A 16,080-nucleotide genomic window follows, 5' to 3' on the forward strand; every position below is an offset into this window, starting at 1 on the left:
CTTGTTTGTATCAGCAGCAGAGCAGTCCTCATGTTTTAACAGGTTGATTTGATGTGTGTTTTTCATCCTTTTGATCTGTCCCTGTGTCGTTTAAACTGGTTTATGTAATTTTTAAACAATTACTTTTTTATTTCTGGTAATTTATTCTCATTTTACACATACTTGTAATAAAAAAAGGCCCAGCTAACGACAAATGCTGCGAACTAGTTATGGCTAAAAGCATTATGATATGGGAATGACAATGCTATTTACAGTATGTCTATGTTTTTATATCTCTCCTTATTCAATAAATTCATTCAATTCAACCTGAGGCTTCTGAGACACATGTGGCTCTTTGGTTAAAGAAAAATAAAAAGGTTTAATTTTAAAAAGTAACTGTAAATAATAAGTAGCAAAGTAAAATAAACTAAATCATAAACTAAATCAGCATTATTTTCTAATAATCCATCAAGTGGTGTGGCTTCATAGTTTACATTTTTGGGAACATGTACCACAGAAAATCAAATGGAGGTCCGTCAGCACCACAAGTCCTACTGAAGGCGTGCCAGATTATAAAGATGGAATTTATTCATTTGTTTTCTATCAGATTCTAGGATTCTGCGTGTGTTTTATTGCTAAAAAAGTCACATAATTAGCTTTGATTCAATTTAATTTGAATTTCTGGCTGAGATGTAGAACAAACTGTAAAATAATTTTTTGCTGTGTTGAGATGGTGGATTGTGGTACAGACTGCCTTTTATTTTGAAAGGGATTGTTTTTTCTAACAAAAAACCACATTACCTTCTGTTTGAGTTCAGAGAGAAAAAAGCAAGAAAAACAAGGATCATATAAAAATGTCAATCTTTTCAGTAAAATAAATAAAGTAAAAACTCCCACTTACACTTTATTTCTGCAGGGTGTGCTGTTTCTGATCTTAGTACCGCCTACTTCTCCTTTAACCGCGCCTCCTTTTCCCCTCCTCCTATCACGTGACACAACAAGGAAGTGAGCTGTGGACTTCCCCTGCCGGCTGCCTGTAGTTTTCTGTTCGACAGAACCATGAAGACAAGATAGTCCTCATGTTCGTGTTTCAGCTGAAGATGTTCGTGCGCTTCTTGGTCCTCACCTTTACTGCGTCTCTCCCTCACGCACGCGCATCGCTGCCCCTGGTCGTGAACACCTGGCCGTTCAAAAGCGCCGCGGCTGCAGGTGAGTGTGAAGCCCGGTGTAAGACAGTCTGTCGGGGCAAAAAAGGTTGATTTTAATTTTGTGTGCACAGAGTTCTGTCCTCCTGCATCAGAGATGTCTGTCTGCAGGCACAGCATCACGTGATCTTTCCACCCCCCTGTTTGGCCTCTGACCTCTGGCACGTGATTTGTGTTCTTCAGGGTGGGGTGGAGTTTGACCTCTCAGGTCAGCTGATCTGTTTTTAAGATGCAGTGGCATCAGACTGTTTCATGACTGCAGTGGTTGGAACCATCTGACCCAGAATTTTCTGCATTTGTCTCCGGTGATGGAATGCTTTGACAGCTTTCTTAAAAAGTTTTCAGTCATTGTACATTGAGTGTATATGAGAACTGGAGTGAGTGATCCCTCCCCCCTCACAGTCCAAACAGGAAGTACCCGCTCTATAGAGAAATAAACAGTTAATACATTCTATTAGTCAGAATAAACATTCTTGTAGATCACATGTGTCAAAGTCAAGGCCCCGGGGCCGGATCCGGCCCTCCAGGTAATTCTATCCGGAACCTCCAGATCATCATCTTTATTCTTATTAATGGCCCGATGTTATCTTGTATTTCTAACTTGTATAATTTTGACAAAATATATTTTTATGGAGAGTAAAAGATTGAAAGTTATTTAATATTTCTTCTTTTTATTATTCAGAATTATGTGAAAAAGTTATGGTTTTAAAGTTTTGAAAATTAGCATTCTTATAGCTTTTTGGACTGCTTTGGTATTTACCTAGATTTTTTAGGCTATTTTGGAGTTTAGCTAATATTTCAGCCACATGCTAGCTGTTTTGGGAAATTTAGGCTTTTTTCAAATTTTTTAGGCTGTTAGGCTAATATTTACAAGCTAGCCGGTTTGGCTCTTTTAGGGGTTTTTTTTTAGGATATTTTGAATATCACCACCACCTCCTCCGTTCGATTCCCTTGGGGGAGTCATCTGGCACTTTCAAATAAGACGTGTGAATGTTTGTGTGCCACACATGACTAATCCTCCAAGTTGTTTTTCAGCCAAACAGGCAGACAGAAATTCTAAATATGTGAAGCATCAGCTCAGCCCTGAAGGTGAAGAAAGTTCACTGAAAGCTTACCTTTGGTGCACCAGCGTCCTCATTTGTCACGTTTGTCCGGGAGTGGACAGTAAAAGATCTGTTCCCATCTGAAAGGAGATATTTGAAGCTGCGGAGTGTGAACCTGGATCATTGCAGGTCTTGTTTTCCTTTGATGGGTTGAAGAATCGGCTGACAGCAGCAGGCTAACCTCTGCCTCTGTTCTGCTGACTTATGAGGAAACCACGGGAATGCTGAGTTTGATGAGAGAACCACAAACACGAGGATGATCCAGAATTCAGAGAAAACTGCAGTCGGTTTGTAATCTGAACCCTGCATGCTGATTGGGGGGGGTGTCAGTGACAAATCTACCTTTAAAGTCTAAGCATTCACCAGAGTTTGTCACTTTCAATTGAATATAAACACGAGTCCATCTCAGAATCACTGTTTGGGTTCTGCTCTGGATTGTCAGAGCACATTTACTCTGGCAGGTTTGATCTGCACCACAACTGGTTTCCTCCTGAACTCTGGTTGAGACAGAAGAACTCTGATCCTCTTGAGAACGGGTTCTGTTGCAGATTAACTCTGCTGCGATTCAGTTCAGAGTAAATGGTGATTTTCTACCTTCCTTGAAGGCCCAATAAGCTTCACAATCACAGTCCCATTCACCCAGTCACACAATGGCGCCAACCTTCCATCAAGGACAAAGACACTTCGACACATTAGTGGGTAAGGCGGGAATTGAACTCGCAGTCTTCTGTTCAGGAGTTGACAATCCTACCGCTGCACCACGGCCGCCCCATGAAGGCAGACGGTCTTGCCATAGACCATATGTGTCAAAATCAAGGCCTGGGGGCCGAATCCGGCACTATGGGTAATTCCATCCGGCCCTCCGGATCATTTTATTTTATTGTTATTAATGTTATCTTGCACTCATTTCTAACTTAGATGTTTTAAAGTTTTACCCATTTTTTCAGCTACATGCTAGCTGTTTTGGCTAACCCAAGTTTTATTCATTTATTTTTGCTTTGTTTTTTAGGCTATTTTGGCATTTAGCTAATATTTTAGCTGGCTATCAGCTTCAGTGTTTTTATCTATCAATTTTAGCATCTTCTGCGGCCAAATTCAGCTTATAGCATTCACACTAGCATTATTAGAGGTAATGCTAGATATCTAGATCATAATCATGCTAAAGTTTTAAAAATGTAGTTTTAGAGTGTTCAATAAATGTTTATCCTGTTTGACCCGCGACCGAAGGTGTGTTTTGGATTTTGGCCCCCTGTGTGATTGAGTTTGATATCCCTGCCGTAAACCAAAGAGAGGAAACAATAACAGCTCCTGAATCAGTAAGAACTGTTATCAGGTGGCTGGCCACTATCAGAGAATACAGAGGTGTTGGACTCCAGGGATTGAGGGCCAACACCCCACTGGTTTTTTGCCTTCCCTGCAGCGGATTACCTGGATCAGCTGTATTTTGCTAATGAGATGGTAGAACTGCAGGCCTGTTGGAAAACGTCTGGGCTTTGAGGACAGGAGTTTGATATCCAATACCACTCTTGTGGGTTTCAGCTTGTTTCATCCACATGAGTCTGTGTGTGACTGTCCTAGTGTGGAAGCAGCTTCAGGGCGTTGGCTCCAGGTTGGCTGATCTCTGAGCTCGTGTGGCCTTGTCTGCAGCGTGGAGCTGCCTGCAGTCCGGCGGCTCGGTGTTGGATGCGGTGGAGCAGGGCTGCGCCCGCTGTGAGGCGGAGCAATGCGATGGCAGCGTGGGCTTCGGGGGGAGTCCAGACGAAAACGGGGAGACCACGCTGGACGCCATGATCATGAACGGGTAAACGGAGAAGAAACACTTGTTCTGCAGTGAACCGCGAGCTGTAGTTTGTATTTTTGGTCTGTGTGCTTTGATGTGTGTGTGAAATCTGGCTGTCATTTTCAAGACCTTGAAGTATCTTTGTACAAGTTTGTGTCTTTCTTCAGATGTTATGCTTTAGGGCTGTTTGATGTAAGCGTGAAATATTATCTAAAAATGAAGTGAGAAAAAGGTTATGAAGATTTGTAAAATTAGAAGCTATTTTTATTTATTTGAAGGCTGCTCAGATCTTGAAATGCTAATTAAGCAGCTGCAGCTGTCAGCAGAGTTACACCTTTTTACTCCTGCTACACTTTGTGCTGCTGCCGTCCAACAATCTTTAACATTTACACACATAACCGGCTGACCTTTCCTTCAAGCCTTTCTCCACTGAAGTACTAATCAAGAGTCTCATTAGGATCTGAAAGCATGCCAATTATTAGGTTCTTAAATACTAACATTTACACTCTCAGAAGTTATAATGTGAAGTAAATGTCAGCCCCCCACAAAAGAGAAGCTGTTTGCTGCTTCTTTATTGAATGTTTCTTCTTTCAGTTGCAGGAAAATTGACTTTCTCTGCTCATATAACCATGAATGCATTGAAAGCAGTGGACAGTGTTTCACACACAGTCCAACGATCTGTCAGCAGAGCGGCTCCAGCTTCAGGACACTTTCATATGCTTTCTGCGAAACCTTTTGGCTTCTGATAATCATTGAAATTCATTTTGTTCTTGGTAAACAAAAACAGCGTTTCCCAGCATGCCCTGTAAACTTCAGGAAAAGGGGAGTTGGCAGAGCGCCTCCAGAGCCCAGCACGACTGTTTGTGTCATTGAGCAGGAACACGATGGAGGTGGGGGCCGTGGCAGACCTGAAGAGAATCAAAAACGCCATTGGAGTCGCACGAGCTGTGATGGAGCACACGGACCACACCCTGCTGGTGGGGGAGTCAGGTATGACAGCCCATGAGAGGACTGAGCAGTAAAGATATGGGGGGGGGGTCAGGCAGCGAAATCGTGTAACCCATCTGCCCCCGTCCACGTAAAGAGCGCTTTCTAACGCCTGCTTTGCCCTCAACCTTGAACTGTGTGTGCATTTCTGTTGTCTTCCTGCTTTTGTTCTTGTCGTACTGAAGTGTCATGTGCCAGAGAACGCTGTGCATGTGACAATAAATGAAACCTGAATCTGAAATAATCAAAACCAGGCAGAAGTAAAACAACAACCGTCCTTTTATTACAGGGCGTGTGCTGTCAGCAGAAACCATAATAGGACATTAATGATCAACTGTTCAAAATTATGACCTCCTAAAAAGTGACCCAGATTAGACTCAAACTAACCCACTTTCTATCAGTTAACTCCAACAAACAAGAGGAAAAACTTTAACAAGCATCATTAAACAGAGATGGGAAAACAGGTTTTTCTCAGAAAACAACGACGATCTGAAACACACCCGATAAATGTCTAAACAGATTTTTTTTTTTTTTTGGAATAAGAAAATATGCTTGGCAACAAAAGACATAAAACACAGTTTTATATCTCCTTAAAATCCAAAAGAACTCAACTTTGTAGATGAAACCCAACCAAGCTGGTGTCCTAAACAAAGAGGATAAAGCAAACGGCAAAGACTGAACCAACAAAAAGGCTTTCTTTTGAATGGGCAGATAAGACATGAAACAAAAAATACAACCTATTAAACAAAGCAGTCACATTTTGACAGAATGTGGACTCTCCAGAAACACTACCAAAAGCAAGTTGAATCTTTTTTATTGCTAATCTTATTGTGTGAAACTGTATTAAACGTAGAGAAACGATCTTCATATGTGAGACAAACGTTTGTCAGTCACAGATTCTACAGGTTGTCCCATTTGATTATGCTGAGTTTGGTTTGTAATGTTGATTTTCACTTCAGCCGTGAGACAAAATGTAAAGAAGAATGCAGGAAATCCCATTGAATGATTTTTAAAGAATGAAATAGGCTCAAAGATCTCAGGTAGCAGTTCAGAAACAGTTTTGTGATGCTAATCCCAACATTAGCTACTGCTGATGGGTAGGGCTGCCACGATTAGTCGACGACTAATCGACTATTAAAATAGTCGACGACTAATTTAATAGTCGATTAGTCGTTACTTTATATTAAATGGAGTCAGTGTAGTAAAGTTGAAAGTTATAATGGTGTTATGCTAGCTTATTGGACTATTTTGGCATTTATTAAGGTTTTTTAGGCTATTTTGGAGTTTTTAATTCAGCTACATGCTAGCTGTCTTTGCTAACTTAGGCTTTTTTTAGGCTAATTTGGCCTTTAACTAATATTTTAGTTGGCTATCAGCATCTTCAGCCATTGTCACTAGCATCTTTTGCGGCCAAATTCAGCTTACATTTCATCTATAATGATGCTAGTGTGAATATATATATATATATATATATATATATATTTTTTAGTTAGTTTAAAGTGAATGATGGTTAAGATTTGTGTTTTACATCAACTTTGTGCATGACCCGATTAGTCGACTAATCGGAAAAAATAATCGGTGATTAGTCGACTGTTAAAATAATCGTTTGTGGCAGCACTACTGATGGGCCAAAGTTTCATCATAATCCTCTGAATACAACAATAATGAAGTGATGCTCAAGTGCTTTCAATGAATATATCTGCTGTGAAATCAGAAAACATTATTATTTGTAATAATTTAGCTTATAATTAAAGAGTCTCTGTTTTTGAAGCATGAGACTAAAGCTGGGGTTGTGTCTTGCTTTGACTGAGTCTTGGGGAGGTCCTAACGTGTACCATGACCTTCAAGTGGTTCTGTTCTCTTCACAGCCTCCGTGTTTGCTGAAAACATGGGCTTTGTAGCAGAAGACCTGAGCACCAACACGTCTGTGAGTATTTTCTCACAGTGGCTGAGGGGAAACTGCCAACCTAATTATCGAAAGGTAAGAGCGCACGTGTGTGTGTGTTGAGCTGCATTTCCTCCTGCCTGACAGGAAGCTTTGAAATGATCAATTCAAAAAAAGGAATTGAAGAGCGTGCTGTAGGAGTCACCCTGAAGGCCGGGCCACACTGCCGCCACGTAAATGTTGCACATGTTCCACGTAAGAAAATCGAACAAATGTGGGACAAGTTGTGTATTTATGGTTGAAATTTTCTCAATCAATCAGTCAATCATACTTTATTAATCCCAAGGGAAACTGCTGGACAACACATACGAGGCATATTGCCCATTAGTGGCGAGCAGCCACGCAAATCTGGCGGTGCTTATCACAAAGAAAACACACATGAGGAGGGAACAGGAATGATGTCAAAAATCAAGCATCTTTGATCTGTGTCACAGTAGAACGGCATAGACGACAGGTCCAAACAAACGGACTCCCCCACGTCCAGCCTGGTGGCGGCCGTGCATCATCACACAGCGCTCTACGGCACAGCCGGGGGGTGGGCAAGAAAAGAGAGTCACCAAGGCGTTGAGTCTCGGGAAAGAGTCGTGGAGAGGGAGGAATGCAGGTTTCCAACCGGCTCTGCTTATTGCACCTTCAGCAGAGCCCTGGGATCGGAGTCCTTATTAGAGATGATCTAGGAGCAGGCAGACACGGCTTCTGCCTGCCCGTCCAGATGCCGCTTTATGGCGGAATATTCACAGATCAGGTCAATTTTTCGGGGTTTCTTCCAAGACAGTTTCCAGCTTCCCAAAGGAGACTTTGAAGCGATACACACAGACAAACAGAGCATCGACTTTGGTCTCCAATCCGTTCAGTTTGTCATTCTGAGTCTGTACTGCTCTGTGTCCCATCGCAAAGCCCTCCCAGCCTGCCTTTCACTGTAACGAAAACCTCAGAAAACTTAGGCTACAAATAAACCACGATCAGATAAACCTACCATTCACTAAATTACGTCACTTTGACAGTCGGAGCACTGAGCAGAAACCTCATTGCTTCAGCACCATGGACAGCAGCCGCGGCGGGCCCTCATGATGCTGTGTTTTAGTTACACAGTCGGATCCCCTGTTCTGCACCAGTCAGCTGTGAGACGCCAAGTGACACGAGGGTGGGGGTGGGGGGACTCTCTGAGACAGGAGAACCCTGGCGGAAGCCGTAACTGGGAAAATCCGTGAGAAGGATCCAGTGGGCATTCAGAGTTGCATTCTCTCGCGCCCTGCATTTTACACGGCAGCAGACACTGGGGGGTGAAAGATCGGCCGGTTTATATACCGTCACACAAAAAGTGAATCATACAGGAACCGTGGGTGATTTTTGCACTGATTTTTGGAAATTGCATGTGTGATATACGTAAAGTTTTGCTTGCGTTCCTCATTAATTGATGTGACCAGATGTCTGTGGGAGTCTCCGCTGACATGTGTTTACATGAATTTTGGTTTTGAGCTGGTCAAAATTTTTTGCCGGTTGGAAATTACGCAGTTCATGCATAGGTCCTACGTACGTAATTTATATGCAGTTCATTTGCTAATCGTACGCAATTGTGCGTGATCATGTGAGAACCATACAGGGGTCACATGTTCTCCTGTCTTGGCGATCTCCTGCGCTGCGCCGATTGCAGGTAGAGAGCGATTGCGACTCTGAAGGTGAACCAGATCCTACTGGTGGATCTCCCCAGCTGCAGGGTTTCCCTGTCTCGGCGGGGGGTGGTGTTCAGCGCCGTGCAGAATGTGGGTTGCGAGAGAATGCAACTCTGAACTCAAACCGGATCCATCCATCCTCCTCTTTTCTTTGCCAGCTTGGTCCCAATGGGATCATGGGGTTGCTGGAGCCTATCTCAAACTGCCTTGAATGAAGATGAGACTGATTATTCGATCACTTGACATGGCTTTTCTGTCTTTTTATTAACTGTTTTCTGAAAATTCTCTCACGTTTCATTCAAGAGATTAAACATGTGTTCATGACAGTGGAAGGTCGAGCCGTGAGCTTCATTCATTTCTGTGTAACAGACCTCGACGGTAACGAAGCAGTCGGCCTGCACATAGCTTGCTCTCCACTGTTAGGCTGTCATTGTTAAAGTAACCCAAATGAAAACGTCTGTGTCTCCTCTTTTACATTAACAGAACGTCAGCCCAGATCCTTTAAAGTTCTGTGGACCCTACAGGCCAGAGGGTGCAGGGACACGGGGCAGCAGGGCACGGCTCGTAAATGCTCTATCCCATGATACCATAGGTGGGTCAGCTATTCAAGGTACCCGGTCAGCTCTGAAGTTCTGAGTTTAGTGAATCCACTGACACATGATACGTGTCTCAGTGATTTGACTGGGTGTGTTTGGCTGCTGTGATCACTCCCCTTCATGCTTGAGTTTAATCAAGCGGACTACTGGGGAGCGACGCTCCAAAGCTTTAGGACATCACTTACACGGCGCACCGCGTTGCTTGTCAGGTATTTAAAATCACTTGGCGTAAAACAACAGTGTAAACAACTCCTAACAACAACACTGAGTTTTACCAGACAGTTCATGGAGGAACGTCATTAAATGAGAAAGTGAGCGCTGACTGCTATTGCTAACTATTAAACAGGTATTGTCAGTGCACAGGTCTGCAACCTGCAGCTCCACGTTCTCTGGTTAAAGAAAAATAAAACAATAGTATTGTTTTTATTTAAATTAGTTACGTTTATACATTTATCGCTGAGATGCACCTCGAAGATAAACTATGTAAAGTTTTTTACATCCGTGCTGACTTGAAAAAGTCTTGTTTGCTCTATGATTCCTTTAGAATAAACAGATTTCAAATACTAAGCAAAACTTTGGTAAAAAGTCTGATCCTTTATTAGTTTAAGCACATATTATCTAAAGCTGTCCAGATCCGGTCTGCCACAAGGCATCTTTTATTTTGAAAGGAAATCATACGGGCTTCTGTCAAATGTAAAAAATAATCCCACATGTTGGGAAAATATTTATATTACTGTTTTTTAATGCCACTTAAGAAGCATAATTTATATTTATTATATAAAAAAAATGTAAAGAATACAAAATGTGACGTTGCGGCTCCTTCTAGGTTCTGATCAGTAGAACTGTTAAAGGTTGCCGATCCCTGGGTTAGAGATGGAAACAAAAGGGCCGCCATGTTGTTGTGTGCAGATGAAACTTATCAGCTCAATGACCACAGAGCTCAGCCAAGACTCTGATTTGTTTCTCTGCTCCAGGAATGGTTGCTCTGGACCAGGACGGACACGTTGCTGCTGGAACGTCAACCAACGGACTCACTCACAAGGTTCCAGGGTGTGTAGATGATGGTTCCTCTTCCTTGCTTTCCTCCAGTGTGGTTTGATAAGAGCTTGTCCCGCTCATCTTTGCTCCTGTCCTCTGTAGAACACACATGCCACGAGATAGTTGGTAACTAACATTTAGAATTTGTTGATGTTCTCTGTATTTACATTTGCTTTTTGTGCACAAACGCTCCAGACTGAACCAGAGAACAGTGTATTTAATGAGAAAACATCAGGGAGGACTTGGATGTGTTGCATTTACATACTGATAAGGAATCGGAGCGCTGCCACTTGAACTTCCTCCAAACGAAGCCTAAAAGTGCTGGGATGTGCTTGTTGTAATAATGAGATCAAAGGTAAAAGTTTCTCTGAAGGACGTCATCACATGTTCACTGTTTCATATCAGTGAACGTCCTTGTAGCAGATTCTGTGTAACTAATGAAAGACTGAAGAGTGGCACAAGCGCAGGAGTGAAGGACGATGAAGATAAGCCAGAAAGCAGAGCGTGTCAACGACATTAAACGCAGCATCTTATCAGTCTGTTTCTGTCTTATCAGTCAGAGAGGGTCAACACAATATGATTGTCTTCATAAAAGACAAGCGGGGAGGATATTTCATTTGCAAACTTTGTCCTCCAAGCGCCTGAAAGATGGAATCTCACTGAGTGTGACGTTCTGCATTTCAGGTTTAATAGTCTGCTCGTAAACTGAAGCTGGTTTTGATTGTATGAGCATCACACTCAAAGGGCTCAGACTTTACCACTAGGAGCTCCATGAGGACTATCTTCAAAAAGTCAGAGCAACTGGTCCCGCCCCCAACTGAGACTCCTCATCCCAGTTTATGGCTCTGGATTCATGTGAACGTCATTCATCAGAATGTCAGAGCAGCTGCTGACACCCTGAAGTCCAGAGGGGAAGCATGCCCTCCACCACTGAAGTGTTTCCACCATCACCAACTCTTGGTTCTGGAAAGGTTCATGTCTTCTCATAGAGAACGGTCTCCAGTCATTGTGAGCTGGCCAACCTTTTCAAAGGTTTTCCTTCTTGGATCTGATTGTCTTCAGTTGGTACTTCTTCCTGGTTTTTCTGCCTGAATCATTCATGGGTCAGTGTTCAGAGGCTCACCAAGCAAACAGCAAATAAAGGAATCCGTCTGAAAACGGTTTGGTGTGAGGGCTGGACTGCAAATGAGGGCCGCAAACTTTGAGAGACTTTCAGAAAGAAGAACTTTTCCCATCCACCTTAAGGGATTAGGGTGGAATCTGGATGTAAAACAAGGCATAAATGTGTTTTTATGGTTTTAACAGGGAAGCTGCATATCTGTTGGTTAGACATGACCAATACGTGTAAACACAGAAGTATAGTTTCTGCATCACATACAAGTCTCTTTCAAAATAAATACTCCTTGTGTAAAAAAGAATCCTTCTGTTGGAGCAGATCTACTTGAAGAAGTCAAACATGACATTTTTTTAATATTAAGACTCCGATACTCCCTTTTCCATTTTATTTTTTCACTTACTGTATTTTCCAGATTATGTCACTCTTGCGTATAAGTCGCAGGAGCCTAAAAAAGCATAATAAAGAAGAAAAAAACGTATATAAATCGCTCCAGAGTATAAGTCGCACTTTTAAGAGAAAAGTCCAACATTTATAAACAAATTTGCCATAACATTGAATTCAAACCAAATGCGATTCATGCATCAAATTCATGTCTGCTGCCTCTTTTGACGTGCGCCAAATGTAATTCTCAAAGCCGGTTTTTAGTGGGAAAATAAATATATGAGCCTACTTATCTATGAAAAAAAATGGTAAATTGTACTCTGGAAAATACGGTAAGTATGGAATATAAAAATAGATACAGAATCCAGTTTGAATGTCTACATAGAAAATATAAGCAAAGATAACCTAAATTTGTTAACTAAAACAAATAAACCAAAACAACTTTTTCTTCAAAACCAAAGAGCAACAGCGTAGGAATAAAAGAGCCACATGTGGCTCTGGGGCCTCAGGTTACAGACCCCTGATCTAGAAGATCCTCCAGGCTTAGAAAGATCTTAGAGCAAAACCCACTCAAGCCCCATTCTATCAGAGATGCTGCTTTGAACTGAATGCTAAGAACAAGGTCTTCATCCTCAGCCTGGAGGACACTGGTTACAATCTAAACTCAGATCACACAACACTGTCCCTATTTAAGAGTTTCTTTCCACAGACCAGGACGGTTCTTGTGGACCGTATTGACTTCCTCTCTGATGATTCAGCTGTAGTTTCCTCTGTAAATGAGGAGGATCATGTTCAACCACAAGTTTCTAAAGAATTCCTTGAATAATATCAGTGCTGACAGAGATCCTACCTGTGTTCATGAACAATGTCTTGGCTTGTTTGAGCATTGTTTGTGTGTTGAAGTAACTGAGCTGTGGTGTGGTGCAGGCGTGTTGGGGACTCCCCCATCGTTGGAGCCGGCGCCTATGCAGACAGTTCAGCCGGAGCTGCAGCTGCAACCGGGGATGGAGACCTCATGATGCGCTTTCTGCCCAGGTGAAGTGGCTGTCTTCCTCACATCTTTCTGAGGATCATCAGGTGTCAGATCACAGCAGGTTCAGAGCTGGAGTTAAAAATATCCAGACCTTTAAACTTTCATGTAAAAACTCCAGCAACTCCTTACTATAAACTCTAGATTCTCTCACTGAGGATTCACTGCACCCAAAATAGTCTCTGCCGCTCACATACGGCTTACCCAGCATGAACGTGTGAATCTTAAGGCCACACCCCCTCTTCAAATCCTCCTTTCCTGACTTCTGTTGAAAAATAGAACTTTTTGTCAAATTTTTCTGTCCTTGACGGCAGAAGCTGCTAAGAGAAATTCAACATTTGAGACGTTTGCAAGAGCATAAAGTTGAGAAGAGACATGACTGTGCTGCCCCCAAACTGTCATCTGTACACCTCAGCAAAGAAGAGAGCGTTCGCCTCAGCAGCTGTTTTCTTCTCAGGCTTTGGGACAATGTTTGTTTGCTTGTTCCTGATCCAGGCTGGGTTGGTGAGCACACAGCCCTCCTGCTCAGTTAGATTTACATCAATTCTCGATTGTCTCTCAGGCTCTAAGAAGGAGAAGCTCTGGCTGGTCTCCTCTGAGATGGTTTTATGTTTGAAACTATGGTCAAGTAGCAGCGATGTGTGTAACTGGATGACAGCAGAGATTTTGTGTTTTGTTTTCAGTAAAGATTTAAACGTTGGTCCGTTTGACATTATAGGAAATCAACAACAAGCATCCCCGTAGGTTCTGATGCGGGTTTGGCTCTGATCTGTCTGGATTTCTGATCAGAAGCTATTTATCATTTCCAAGAACTATTTATGTGTGTGTAGAGAAAACATCAAACATTTTTAGGGTTTAAAATATGTTTGTGAATAAATTCCTGTCAGAGGAGAATATTTCAGCTGGGACTCGGCATACAGCTGCAGTCTGTGCTCTTCTTTGACAGAACTGGTCTCAGGCTAGTGGAGGTAATGGGAGCAGTAACGTTTATAGTGAGATATATCTGCTATTCTTCTGCTTTTCTACGCTTGTGAACTCATCTTGTGTTTTTCCGTGGTATTCCTGATCACGGTCGGTGGCCTCCTCAGCTCTCGTGTCTTCTGCCAACAGTTACTTGGCCGTGGAGCTGATGAGGGCCGGGACAGATCCCTCGGAGGCCTGCAAGACTGCCATTTCCAGAATCAAGAAACATTATCCCGACTTTTTTGGAGCCATAATATGTGCCAACACTACAGGCCATTATGGTGAGAATTCAAGGTCAAACACACACTCTCTGGGAAACAAACACCCATCCATAGGGGACCACACAAACACTGACCCACCACTCATCTGACCCCATTCCAATTCCATGGTCCAACCCCAAACTAAAATAACAAAACCCAGCAGTGTAAGACTGCTGAAGACAAAGAGGGAAAAAGTAAGGATTATAGTAAGGATTACTTAATTATCATTTATTTAATTTATATTAGTTAAAAGTATAAATTGATGTCTGAGGTTCACATAGATGATAAACTACGTAGGTTTTTACATCCTGTTGACCTGAAGACGTCTTGTTTGATCAACTCTACCTCCAGAATGAACAGATTTTATATGCAAAGCAAAACTTTGGTAAAAAGTTTGATCTTTTATGAGATAAAAGCAAATATTATCTTATGCTGAACAGCAATGGTTACTAGCTGTTCAGAGCTGCACTGAGATGATCCTGTTTGGGACAGAGCATCTTTTATTTTGAAAATAAGAAGAAAAAAAAATCACATTTTGAGAAACGCATCATTCTTTTTATATATTTGCTGTTGTTCGTGCCAACAAATAGACATTCATATTCATAAAAATTCATAATTTATATTTATTATAAAAAAAAGGGTCATGAATTTCCAAAAAGTAAGACTATACGGCTCTGTTACGACCCCTGGTCGTGTGGGTGTTTTGTGTGTGTGTGCTTTGTTTGTTTTATCCGTTTTCACCATGCAGCTCCTGCAGAAGTCCAGCTCCTCCACTGCTGCTGACTCCGCCCCCTTCCTACAAGAGCTGATTGAGGCACCCTCCCAACCAATCCCTGAGCTGGGAGGGAAGCTTAAAAGAACCCAGGAAGCTCTGCTCCAGGGGCGGCTGAATTCCTGAGTGGGGAATTAGTTTCTCAGCCTGCCCCTGCTGTCTGCCTGGCCCAAGCCTTCTAGCTTCTGGTTTCCCCCTCTTTAGTTTGTTGTATCTGTTAATTTTGCTCTGGTGGTTTCTTTAGTTTGTTTTGGTGTGATACTTATGTTTGACTGTTTGGTGTTGCTGTAAAGCCTGAGATCCTAATTTGCTATTAGTATTCATTCATTTGGGTTTTGTGGTTTGATTTATCTTATGTTGTGACTCCTGCCACCCGTCACTCCATTAAACACTGTGTCTCATTCTTATCCCTGCCCGGTTATTTAATTATTTTCTTTATGTTGCACATTTCTTCCTCCTTCCCAAGGAGGGACGTAACAGGCTCCTTCCTACTTTTGATCAGTAGAAAACGAGTCCAAATGGATCTTTTACTGTTAAAGGTTGCTGATCCCTGAGCTAGACAAAGAAAAATAAAAAAAAGATAAAAACAAGATGCTCCCAAGCAAAAGTGTTGAGCTAAGTGTTGGTTTCAGATGAAAGCTGCTTCTGAAGTTTCGTTTTTGGCTGAACTGTCAGAGCAACAACCCTCTCATTTTGAGCTTTTCTCGTCCGCTCTTTCCTGAAGAGCCTCAACAAATTCTGAGCCCCAAATTTGTTGTTCACATGGCAACAGCTCCACATCTGAAGGCAGTTAAGGAGGCGCACGCTCCATCGCTGCTGCCTCAGTGAAGTCTGTTTAACCAGAATCAACTTCAGCTTCTTCCTGCACACTGTTTCCTGTTCCACAAGATTGAAAATGAAAGAGTGTAATGACATGTGCAGTGTGGCGAGGAGTGTCAACCTGCTAATGAAACTTGAGGCAAAAAGTGAAACGGCATCATTTCCTGAAAGCATGACTGTGGTCTTCTCAGGTGCAGCGTGTAACAAAGCCCCCACACTCAACCAGTTCCACTTCATGGTATCCAACCTGGAGTCCAACGCCCCAGTCCTCAAATCTGTCGACTGCTTTTAAACAAGTCCCACTGCAGGCGTAGCTTCCGAGGAACTCCACATCCCATCATGCATCTGCAGTTAATCTGTGAACTTTTTTAAACAGAGTAAAAGTTTCTTCTGGATTTTTTACCTGTTCTTTGTTTTCTTAAGTAAAAACAA

The 16,080-nt window shown here is 42.3% G+C and overlaps 1 protein-coding gene across 2 annotated transcripts; it reads left to right on the forward strand.

The window, feature by feature from the left end:
* Window positions 1-955: 955 nt before the first annotated feature.
* aga (aspartylglucosaminidase) lies at window positions 956-16,062 on the forward strand. Of its 2 annotated transcripts, none has more exons than XM_024262594.2 (9): window positions 956-1,188; window positions 3,935-4,088; window positions 4,945-5,057; window positions 6,923-7,035; window positions 9,156-9,264; window positions 10,243-10,318; window positions 12,732-12,839; window positions 13,945-14,078; window positions 14,806-15,408. In XM_024262594.2, the coding sequence occupies exons 1-9, from the start codon at window positions 1,059-1,061 to the stop codon at window positions 14,838-14,840; spliced, it is 972 nt and encodes a 323-aa protein (XP_024118362.1). In that variant the 5' UTR covers window positions 956-1,058; the 3' UTR covers window positions 14,841-15,408. The 2 variants fall into 2 exon arrangements, with proteins under 2 accessions (XP_024118362.1, XP_024118361.1); XM_024262593.2 differs by lacking the exon at window positions 14,806-15,408 and adding an exon at window positions 15,840-16,062 and having other exon boundaries at window positions 958-1,188.
* Window positions 16,063-16,080: the final 18 nt, after the last annotated feature.

The sequence above is a fragment of the Oryzias melastigma genome, linkage group LG10, assembly GCF_002922805.2.
Source record: "Oryzias melastigma strain HK-1 linkage group LG10, ASM292280v2, whole genome shotgun sequence".
NCBI classification, from domain to species: Eukaryota; Metazoa; Chordata; class Actinopteri; order Beloniformes; family Adrianichthyidae; genus Oryzias; species Oryzias melastigma.